The 12546-nt window shown below is 33.9% G+C and overlaps 1 protein-coding gene across 1 annotated transcript in view; it reads left to right on the top strand.

Moving 5' to 3' along the window:
- The window catches only part of PEX3 (peroxisomal biogenesis factor 3), a 36579-nt gene that overhangs the window by 1765 nt on the left and 22268 nt on the right, over window positions 1-12546 (top strand). The window contains exons 2-3 of the mRNA XM_032274583.1: window positions 6526-6657; window positions 10133-10214. Of these exons, the coding sequence (XP_032130474.1) occupies window positions 6526-6657; window positions 10133-10214 (214 nt within the window). The remainder of the gene's footprint in view (window positions 1-6525; window positions 6658-10132; window positions 10215-12546) is intronic.

The raw sequence follows: 12546 nt of genomic DNA, 5'->3' as shown, positions 1-12546 counted from the left end.
TCTGGGCAACAAGAGCGAAACTCCGTCTCAAAAAAAAAAAAAAAAAAAAAAAGCTAAACATATATATGTGATTGAAGTAATACAAATAAAATATTTTTGCCTCTACTGAAGGAAGGAAAACTATTGCTTTAGAAATCTCAGAAGGAATACTCCTTCAGCTTATGGAACAACCTAGTGGTAAATTAGAAATAATCACAGGGGAAGCAAAAGAGAATACTTAAAAGATACTTATAGTTTTAAAAAAAAAATCTAACAAGAGCTTTATAGTTGAAGAATAAGAGGAATGCAAAAAAAGAAGCTCAGACGGATAGAAAGCGTAAATAATCCTACTGAAAGGAGTCAGTCTGAAAAGAAAGGAAGAATAGATGACCCTGGTTGGTATTTGTTTGAGTCTCATATTCTTTCTGCTTCAGGGAGAAAGCTCTGCAATATGTTAGATTTTAATTAACCTAAGCAATATTTGTTAAGTGCCTGTAGTGCTGAAGGTAATATGAATGGAAATACAAGATTTACAGATTTTTAATAGTAATAGCTACTATTTATTGGGTGCCCATTTTATGCTGGACATTGTGCTAAGCTTTTAATTAGGCAGGATGACAAGAAAGCAATGATTATTATTCCCATTCAAAAATGTGGCAACAAGAGCCCTAAGCATTTCAAATACTTGCGCCGGGTCTCAGAATTAGTGAAAGGGAAACTGGAATTCAAAACCAGGTGTGTTAGACCCCAAAGCACATTTTCTTTCCACATTATCTCACTGTGCCTTCATGGCCTTTATGGTCTGATAGGAAGGAAAACAAGCATACATGTAATTAAGATATAGAAAAACAAGAGAGGTGAGGAAATACTGTACAGATCACACTGGCAAGTAGCACATGCAGCTGTCAAAAATCAGGAAGAATTTCATGGAAGAAGAGACACATTTTGACAGGCTTGCATGCTGGATACTATATCAACAGGTATGCTTAGAGAAGTTTGGCCATTCAATAGTTGGGGGGAAAAGTAAGTAAAACCTTGAGTAGCAGGCCTTCTTAAGTAACAATTTCTGTTTCCATGAATTTTGGATGGGTGACTAACTGGTTTACACCAGTTTGTATAATTTGACCAGTTTTGGGGGTTTGGTGTGTGTGTGTGTGTGTGTTTGTTTTCAGACAGGATCTTGATCTCTTACCCAAGTAGAAGGCAATGGTGTGATCATAGCTCACTGAATCCTCAATTTCTCCTTTGCTAGCTTTACAACGTAATTCAAGTAGAAATGCTTCCTTAGGAAGATTTGCCTGACATCTTCACACTTTCCTCACTCAGGTGATCCTCCCACCTTAGCCTCCCAAGTAGCTAGGACTACAGGTGTGCACCATCATATCTGGCTAATTTTTTAATTATTTTGTAGAAACAGGGGTCTCATTATGTTGCTCAGACTAGTCTTGAACTCCTGGTCTTAAGCAATCATCCTGCCTCAGCCTCCTAAAGCACTGGAATTTACAGGCATGAGCCACTAGCCCAGCATAATTTGACCAGTTTGTGAAAAGACTAGAGCAGTGGCTCCCAAACTTTTTGATCTAAGGTCTCCTTTACAGTCTGAAAAATTAAGGACCCTAAAGAGCTTTCTGAATTTTATTATCTATTCATAGTTATCATATTCTAAATTAAAATGAAAAAAATTAATATTAATTAATTAAATTAAAAATTAATTAAATATTGATTCATTTTAAAATAATAAACATAACATATTAACATAAATAAAATTTTCAAAAAATTAATGAGTATATTATTTTACATTTTGCAAATCTCTTTAATGTTGTAATTGAAGAAAACTGGATTTTCTTTCTACATGCTATCAGTTGTAGTATCACACATCATGTAGCCTCTAAATTACTCCACTGTATCCTTATAAGATAATAAGAATGAAAAAGGTAAATAATATTTTAGTATTATTACAAAAACGGTTTGATTTTATAGATTCCCTGAAATGGTCTTGACACCAGGGGTGCCCATGCCACAACCATCGCACTGGAAAAAAGTGTTGGAAAACAGAGAGCAACCAGATTCATATGTATTAACTTGCTGGTTCCTAAAAGACTCAGAACGTTGACTTGGATTTATAACTTAAATCCTGTAATCTCTGGCCTCTTCACATTTTTCATTCATTCATTGATTCTGTCATTAAACAAACATTTGAATGAGAGTAAGTGCATATTCTCACTGTACTAGGTTCTGGAAATCAAAGGAATAAGACAGTTCCTGACTGAACTCATGGTACAGAAATGGAAGTAAACAAAAGCAGTATGATAGTATAGTACAAAAATAGAGCAAGGTGTTGTGGGAGCGTAGATGAGACGAAAGCATGAAGATGTCAGGCAAAGCTTCATAAGAAAGAATTTCTACTTAAGTTGTAAAGCTAGCAAAGGGGAAAGGACACAGCAGGAAAAAGAGCCATTCAAGAGGTTCAGCAACATTGCTTTTTATGAATGAAACTCTATTTCACTATGGCTATGCAAGTAACAAGTGGCAAAAGATGAACTTGGAAAAGTAGCTAGAGTACAGATTGTGAAGGGCCTTCCTTATGAATTCATTCTACGTAATTTGGACATTATCCTTTGTATTGATGCTTCCAAGAGTTTAGTATGGATAAAAAAAAAATCACGGAAGGAGCTTAAGAAAACATAGGATTCTTTATTCCAGATTCTGATTGTTTAGCTTTAGAGTGCAATTCAAGAATTCCTTAATTCAGCAAATATTTATTGAGCTCTGACTAAGTCCCAGTCAGAGTCTGTGGACTGGGGATGCCGGATCATACAAGATGAGACATTTGGAGACATTTTCAAGGAGTGTCCTTAAAGGCTACATTTTTAATTGTCCCAAGTAATTCTGATGTAAGTGGAACAAGGAGACCACATTCAGAAATGATGGAAGGATTCTAAAAACATGAGTGACATAATCAGATTTATGTTTTAGAAAATCACTTTGCATATATAAGATGGATTAAACAGGTTTGTGACCAGAAACAGAAGAGTTAGGGAATTGTTTATCCAGTTCAAGAGCATTAATTTTTAGGATCTAAATGAAGACAGTGATAAAGAAGTTGTAGATAATTAGCAAGATTTAGAAAATATGTTTGAAATAGAATACTGTAGTAGGATTTGGTGATCTGTTGGATTGGGAACAATGTTAATAGGTTATTTTCAAACTCTTTTTGAAATTGTTAACCTTGTAAAATAGTTGCATTGTAGGGATTTTCATCCAGAAAGAGAAGACTAAGAGATAGTTGTAAAACAATTGAATTGTAGAAAGATTAGAAGTCTTATTTTACCGGTAATGTTATTAAAGGAAAACTCAAAACATTTGACATTTATTTTTTAAGGTATTTAGTAAATGTTATCATTGTTAATACATAAAGTCATAGCTACAAAAGAAACATTAAAGCTCATATAATCCCAGTCTTTCATTTTATGAATGAAGAAATTTAGATGAAGAAATTTAGACACAGAGAGGAAGGGACTTTCTCAAAACTCACCTAACTACTTGATAATAGAACCGTCAATATCTCCTGTTTTCCAGGCTAGGCTGCCAGTCAAATATATAGATAGCCCTGAGCTCCATATTTTAGCTAATAAATTATCTCCCTCATTCTTATTTTTCTAGGGGGACAAATCTGACAAAATCAGAATTTATGAATTTGGAGTATAAGAGCCTGGATGAATTAGACCTTGTAAAAGAACTTAGTTCAGTGCTAAACTCAAAAAAAAAAAAAAAAAAAAATGGATTGTGTGATTTTAGCCTGATTTTAAAGTACCACAAAATGGGCAGCTTAAGCAACAGAAATATATTATCTTACAATTCTGAAATTTAGAAGTCCAAGATCAAATTCGATCTTGGGTTGGCTCCTTCTGCAGAGTATAAGGGAAGAATCTATTCCAACCCTCTCACCATGGCTCATAGATGGCCATCTCCTCTGTTTTTGCTTTGTCTTTCCTCTGCAATTGTCGATGCCCAAGTTTGCTTTTATAATGACAACAGTCTTACTGAATTAGGACCCACCTTAATGTAACTGAACACATTTCAGTTACAGGCCACATGACACCACCTATATTCTTATTCTGTGGTGTTACATTTTAACTTGATTACCGCTGTAAAGATTCTTTTTCCAAATAAGGTCACATTCTGAGGTGTTGGGACTTCAACAAATGAATTTGGGGGAAACACAATTCAACCCATAATAATTCATTTTCTTTTTTAGTTTAGTTAGAGTATCAAAGTGTGGCTCACTAACCACTGTGTAATGTTCACATTCTCAGTGAGGAAAACTGACTGCCCCTCAGATACGGACCAAAATGCACACATTTATTTCATACCACCTATGCTGAAACATATTAAATAACAATTCCTTAAAAAATTCATCAGATTCGCTGAGATTCTAATTAAAGCAATGGACCTTTTCCCCAGGGAAACATACCAATCAAATTTACTATTATTCAATAAAAAAATTCTTAGCTGTACTAAAAGTGTCATCTTAGTGTTTGATTTTACAATATAATATGAGAAATAATCATTTTACATGTAACTTTCAGTAAGCTGTTGTGCAAATAAGATACAAACAATTCCTTCAGATCTATTACGTCAGAGATGCCTGTCATAGAGTAACTTTGTGAAATGTAAGTCAGTTTCCTTTGTTGGTATTGTAGCACTATCATCAAGTTTATTTAGAAAGGAGTACAGGAAAGGTAGCCATGAAGTCACTTATGTGAACTCTCATTTCTTCTTTAAGCTTGGTTATAAAACATTAATTTGCATATAAACATAGCAACGGCAATCATACTGTAGTTCTAATTGTTTTTAGCACATATCCTTTTACCAAACTATTATTTTTAAGAGTATGTAATATCTTATCTGTTCACCTATAACGCCTGTATTAATGAAAATAATTCTGGATATTCAGGATATGTTTGCTTTGTAGTTCCTGGAGGGCTACCCACTTTCTATCTGGAACAGCCAAATCTAATTACTTAAGTCATGCACAATCCTTAGGTTATTTTTAGTAGATACTGTAGGCTATAGACATTGGAGGTAGGTGAGCGTTAGTTATTAGTTATTTCCTTGCAACGTTGCTGCCAGGTTATAATGAAACCAAGTTCTGGCACACTTAAAAACATCTACTGGCAAACAGAGATTCAAAGTAACACAACCTGTTCCGTAAGCTTATTGGAGTCCCAGTGTTCTGTCCTTGTTTCATGCTACCACAGAACTGATTATAAAAGATATCCCTGAAGAAAATGCAACAGTATTCTAGCTGTAGGATTCAGTTGGCTACCTGGTTAACTCAGTTGACTAAGAATCCTTTGAACTAGCAGCTAAGGATCCCAAGCGAAGTAAACAGTTCCTAAAGGTGAAGGACTTGCTGATTCATACACATTCTAGTTCATATCAATATTACCAAAATGTTTTAGCTAGTCCAGCATCTTGAAAACCATTAATTTAATCTATGAAAATCCATTCCTGATATTCATATGCTAATTAAAAGATATTTGGTGCTGGTAAGCGACATAGCTGAAGAGCTTAAGCCTTGGAATGTGGCTTTTGATCAACTATGGCTAACTAACCACTGTGGAATGTTCACATTCCCAGTTAGGAGAACTCACTGCCCCTCAAATAGAGACCAAAATGTATACATTTATATCATACTGTCTATGCTGAAATGTGTTCAGTTACAGGCCACATGACACCACCTGTATTCTTATTCTGTAGTGTTACAATTTAAGAGTTTCTGTACCCTCTTCCCTCTTTTTTTCTAAATAAGTTACTAATTTTTAGATGAGAGACTTGTATTTTCTCTCATTTCCTCAAAAGAGATTTTTCTAACACATGGATGGATAAATAGATGTCTGCCTGACTACCTACCTTTCTTTCATTGTTCCTTTTAAAAATTTTATCTTATATTTTTAAAAAGCATTTTGTGTTTATTAAAGAAAATATCAAGGACAAAATTACCTGTTATCCCACCATTAAGCAATGATCATCGTTTATTATATTTTAGAAATTAAAACTCACCTATTTTTCTCTATCTTTTCCATTAAAAAAAGTAAAACTTCTGGGATTGTATTTTATCACCTAAAAATGTAATGTGGATATTTCCTTGAGTCATTAACTGTTTAGCAATGTGGTTTTTAATAGCTGCATAAGAGTTCACTGTATGGCTAGACCATCATTTATTTAAACAATTCTCCATTGCTGGACATTTAGAATATCTCTAGTCTATTAGTAAAGGCACTACCAGGCTTTTTAGATTTAATTCCTTTCCCTTCTTCAGACCTAGTCCTTATGTGCCCATCATTTCCTCTGTCATTGGCTGTTAAAATGCTGGTCTCCTTTTCTTTGGGCTAGTCTTACAAATTCTTTATTTAGGTTTAAAATGTAATTTTAGCTGTCTACCAATGTAAGACTTATAATTGGATAAAGTAGGTTAAAAACACTGTATAGAATTTTTGGTACTCTAATTAATATAGTAGTTTTTTTTTAAACTGATTTTAGGAGTATATATTCTGGGGAAATATGGACAGAAGAAAATCAGAGAAATACAGGAAAGGGAGGCTGCGGAATACATTGCCCAAGCACGACGACAATATCATTTTGAAAGTAACCAGAGGACTTGCAATATGACAGGTAAGTCAGAGAAATATTTTTACATGTGTAAAGTTGTTTGATGGTTTGTATTAATTTGCATATCACCAGGATCAAATTTAGAGGAAAAGGCAAAGAAAGAATGATAAATCTAGCAAGGATTTGAATGATTTAACTGAATTATGTCATTTTAATATGAATTTTAAAAATCAGTTCATTCATTTTGGTTATTCATTCAGCAAATACTTGTATCCAGGACTGGGGAAGCAGGAGGTGAACAACAACAACAAAAAATCCCTGACCTTTGGAGTTTATATTCTAGTGAGAGAAAAAGATGATAACAAATAAGTAACTTTAGGCCGTGATGGCTGCCATATGGAGCATAAAGCCATGTGAGGGCTGAGACATTCTTTAAGACAGGGATCAGTAGAGTCAGGTTTCTTTTAGGTAGCATTGGAGCAGAAACCAAATGTTACAATGGACGGAGCAATGTGAAATGCCTGAGATGGGAACAAGCTTGGTACATTCAGGACACAGCAAAAAGGCCATGTAGCTAGAGCAGAATGAACAATGGCTGTGACAAGAAACAAGGCTGCAGAAGTAGGCTTGATCCCACTGGCCCTATTGGCCATAGGAAAGAGTGATTACATTTATTAAATTTACTGTAGGCAACTGTAGGCCTATGAGTCTCCCACAATAGTATACCCTCAGGCAATGTTAATTAATGGCAATAATTTAACCTCCAGAGCTGGAAACATAACCCTGGGAGAATGCCATCACAAAATCAGCCTGCCCATATTTGAAAAGAACAGTGTGCTCTGACTGGCATAACTCTTCTAGTTCTCAAATCTATGCCAAGCCTGTCTTTCCTTTTTATTGTTTAAAGCTTACTCATTTCTCTAACATTTCTTTCAAGAACAATTAATTTAGGAAGAATTTATAAAGGTATGTTCTCCTTATTTAATTTTAAAAGTAGAATTTTTTTAGAGTTAAAGGCCTTTATTATTAGTTGACTTCCCTCATTTTACTTGAGGCTGAGATTAAGAAGGGTAAGAGGCACATCCAAAAGTACAACTGGAGTATGATTTTTAATATTTGAAGTAGTAATACCCAGAAAATACCTGCATTCTACAAAGCAAATAGTAATCATAAATACTATATATAATGACAATTCTGAGCATAAAATGAACATCATAAAAGTCACTTCATAAATGTTTTGTGAGGCCGTGATGAGATAATGCCTGTAAAGCGCTTGACATATAATAAATACTCAGTAAATGATAACTTTTTTAAAGTTACAAAATTATTTAAATTGACATTCAGCATTCAATGTAATGGCAGTGCCTGGAACATTTTAACAAATTTTTAGAAAATGGTCTATTTCTGGTTATTACTTGAATTTTCAAAAAATAGTAAAATGTAGCTGCTGGGGTCTTAAAATGTGTCTCAGTTTGACATGGACCTTTGTTTCAGTTTGGGCCCCCTGGGAAGCAGATGCTAGGATGGGATTAGATGTACAAGAGATCTGCTAGTAGATATGCCTGTAAAGAATAAAGGGGAAGGGAGGCAGAAGGAGGCAAGGGAAGCCACAGTGCAGGTCTGATACTTTGAAGGGAGAAAAAAAAGGAAGGAAGGAAGATTAGGCAACGAGAGTCTCAGACTACAGCGCAGTTCTAAGAAAGCGTTGGGAGACCAATGAGGAGTCTGCGAGCCAAAGTTTCTGGTAAAGGAGACCTGCAGAAATGGGTCTGCAGAAATGTCGCCATCCAAACAGTGTCATTGGCTGGGAGTAGTGCAGACATGATGATGGATCCAGAGGAGTGGCAGCTGGGGTTGTCAGTTAACTGTGCTCTCCCAGCAAAAGATAGAGGTCACACATTTCCATGACACAACCCTAGGATGAACAAACAGCTAACTATAGGCAATTAAAAGTAAAATATTTGATCTCTAAGAGCCAAAATATAGGTTCAGTGAAAACCTCCCAAATTAGTTTTCTGCACATTCAGCATTTTTTGTACAATGCATAACATGAGCTTTGATAATGGGGTTACAAATAATATGATTAAATTTCTATTTTGGATAAGAAGTAATTGATGTACTGGAAAAAAATGAGTGCTTTGGGGTAAATATAACTTGTTTTCTTACCCAAGATGTTTTCCCTTTTAAAATGTGGTGTTCATAGCCAGGTGTGATGGCTGTGATCCCAGCACTTTGGGAGGCCAAGGTGGGAGGATTGCTGTAATCCCTGTATTGCTGTAATCTCACACCTGTAATCCCAGCACTTTGGGAGGCCAAGGTGGGAGGATTGCTTGCGCCCAGCAGTTCAAGACCAGCTTGGGCAACATAGTGAGACCTCATCTGTATAAAAAATTTAAAAAATTAGCTGGACATGGAGGCACATGCCTCTAGTTCTAGTTACACGGGAATCTGAGGCAGGAGGATCACTTGAGCCCAGGAGGTCAAGGCTTCAGTGAGCCATGATTATACCACTGCACTCCAACCTGGATGACAGTGTGAGATTCTGTCTCAAAAAAAATGTGGTGGTCTTGATATTTTTTCATTTTGTTATCATTACTTATTTAGGGCTTAGAAACTCATTTTACATTTTTATGTGTGTATTCCTTCATTTCTTTTTTTTCTCTAATCGCATGACAGATTCTTATTATCCAGCGTTTCTTATTCCACATCTAGAGCCGTAAATAAACTAACTCCCAAAAATCAGGTGAAGTTTTTTCCCCATAGATTGCCAGTCTCATTTCATCTTCACATTATTCCTGTAAGTAACAAACAATAACAAACAACAGCCACTGACAAAACTAAAACTAAAACTCAGCAGCTCTTAGTTTCTAACCCAGTGTACTTTTATCTGTTATAATAAATGTTTATTGCTTCATGGTATTACAAACAGTAAACATTTACAATAAACAGTAACAAATAATACCCACTAACAAAACTAAAACTCAGCAACTCTTACTTCCTAACCCAGTACAATTTTGTCTAGGTTATAATAAATGTTTATTGCTTTGTAGTATTTAATAAATCAACTTTTTAAAAATTAGAAATGAAAAATGAAGCAAAAAGTATAGCTGAATTTAAAAATGTTTTTGACCATTGTCATTATATCAGAAGTAAACACTTATTGTAAAAAATTGGGAGAGTAAGGAAAAGAAGAAAAAAAAGGAATTATTCATAATCTATGGCTCAAAGACCACCACTATTAAAATCTGAGAATAATGGTTTCTATTCTTTCTTCTCTGTGTACTTATGTTGTTGTGATCATAATGTTTATATGATTTTGTTATATTACATAAGCAGAAAAATGATTTGTTAGTATATAATAGACTTGTAATGATAATAATAATAATAATAATAATAATTTGAATTGTCTAGCCCTGACATTCCCTTTGGACTTTTGCTAGTTGCTATCCCTAACATATAGCCTAAAACAGTGTGCATTTCTTAGTGAGGGCAGTCATATCACATGTGACTTTTTTTTATTTTTTTGTTTATATTACAGTGCTTTCCATGCTTCCAACATTGAGAGAGGCCTTAATGCAGCAACTGAATTCCGAGAGCCTCACAGCTCTGCTAAAAAACAGGTAAATGCAAGTTACAGCATTTTCTGTTTATGCACTGCACTTAAAGTTTATAGAATGAACTGATATACTTTTCAAAAATCTTAGTTGTTTTTCTAATTAAAGCTTATGTAGGCTCAGTGAGAAGAAAATTAACTATATCATTTAATCCATATTTACTTTTGTCTATGCTCTACTTTTTTGCACAAAACATTCAAGGCAATGATATTTACATATGTTGTTTTTCATATAAATAGATCTTACAGCACTTTGAAATTATTCACAAATTTTATTATGGAGTGCTTGTGAAATGTGTTCCTGAACCAGATGCTGTGACGCTAACAAAATTATATTAAATATTGTGCTTCTGAAAGAGTTTACAGTGTAATAAACATGTGAACATACATTTTAAATAAATAAGGTATACAGAACTTTTTTCAAATTACTAACGAAATGAAATACAAACATAACAGGGGCATACAGTACGAATAATTTACATTGCCATGGCAGTTTGCTGTTTCCAAAAGCACTTTCACATGTGTAACCTGTACATGGAGTATTTGTTGGGGTACTGTAATTTGGTATGATACTGTATCAGTTTGTGAAGACTTCCAGCAGGAAAGTGCTTCTTATTTTAATGACAATGATGGGAGGATGGGCAGGGAATTGGTTTCACTAAATAAATTTTAATCATTGTGGCTTTCCTAAAATAAACCGTTACCTTTAATCACCCTCCAAATAACCAGGGAAAAGGTAGTGCTATCTCTAAACCATCTCACTGTCCCAGCCCTGATGCTAGTTACTTTCCATATATGCTCCCACTTAATTTACACAATATCCCTGTGAGGCAGATACTACTATTACTCATTTTGCAATAGGAATTCAGTGCTCAGACAGGCTAAATAACAAGAGGGAAATGTTTTTTGAAAACACTTACTGTATTCAGAGAATACTTCCCAAAATAATAATGGATTTGTGTACTGAAGATTTCTTTTATCTAATTAAAACAGAATGCTAGTAATGAGAGATTTTCCATTTTAAATTTCTTCATTCTTAGAGGTAGACAGACCTTCCTTCCTTCTTACAGATACAAGGTTTAGCTTATAAATTAGTTCATACAGTTTTATGAAGAAGAAACTTACAAGTGAATAGCATTTTTATAAAAGCAACATAATACAGATAAAATAATCATGGTGGCATTCTTCCTTCTTAGTGAATCTGTTTCCTGCAAGGCCCTATGTTCCATGTGCTTTAGGGAATTTAATAATTAAGATAAAGTCTGTTTAAGACCTTTTCATCCAAAGGAGGAAACAGACTAAATAAATTATCATAATTCCATACATATTTAATGCAATGACAAAAAGTAAAAGGAAAATATGGGAGTATCAAAAAAAACCAAGGGATTAATTTTAATGGATAATTCTGGACAGCTTTAAAGAAAAGGTGTGATTCTCTTTTTTAAATCAGTACACAGGGAGGAGAATTTCTTAAATTCTGGAGAATTTAAGATGGGCCACAATTCTCCTCTTTCACGGTTTCCTCTTTATATATCTCAATGTTACTTTTTCTTGACTTTCTTTTGATTTGAAATTGCTATTTGTAATTTGGTGGAGGGAGAAGGGTAATATCCATTTGAAAAATATTTGCATAAATAAGGGATTGATCCCTTACAAAGTGTGATTAGATAAGGCCTCTAATTTTATGCCTGCTTTTATATTAGTTTTATTTGAGACTCTAGTCTCATGTAAGCCTGTTGCACAAGTTATGTTTTTCTTTAAACTATTTGTGATAACTAATCAGAAATAAGTGCATGATTTGATAGTCTTATTTTACTAACTTCATAATAGCAAATACACAGTTATCACTGTTTTCGGTATTTGGTACTCGTGTTGAAGACTGATATTGGCAATGAAGTTTCAAAGGCAAAAAAAAAAAATCTCAAACATCGTCCATCTTAAGAGAAATAGAACACTTTGAAAGGATTCGTTTAATTCTCTCTCTCTTTCTTTTATTTTTTTATTTCTCCATGAAGGCCTAAAGTTTAATTCTTAAACTTTAGGTATTTTAGTGACATTAAAGAGTCTCGTTATATTTAACTCACAGTTGATTTCCATCAGACAAATCATTTGAAAGGAATATTTGCATAGAAAGTACTTTTCTCTATTCTTCTGCATAGATTTGGAATCTTTTACATCAATTTTAGAGTTTTTTTAAAAAAGACAGTATCAGTTTTTTAAAATCTACTTTTAAAGTCTAATAATGTTTAGTGTAAACATGAAAAAATGTCCTGGGTAACTATAACTGTCTTTTCCCACCAAAATCATCCCAAATAAAATAGTTTTTTTTTTTTTTTTTT

This window comes from Sapajus apella, unplaced genomic scaffold (assembly GCF_009761245.1).
Source record: "Sapajus apella isolate SASKATOON/1434 unplaced genomic scaffold, GSC_monkey_1.0 scaffold6, whole genome shotgun sequence".
NCBI lineage: Eukaryota > Metazoa > Chordata > Mammalia > Primates > Cebidae > Sapajus > Sapajus apella.
The sequence above is the reverse complement of the archived record's forward strand: the minus strand, read 5'-3'. Positions and strand labels throughout refer to the sequence as shown.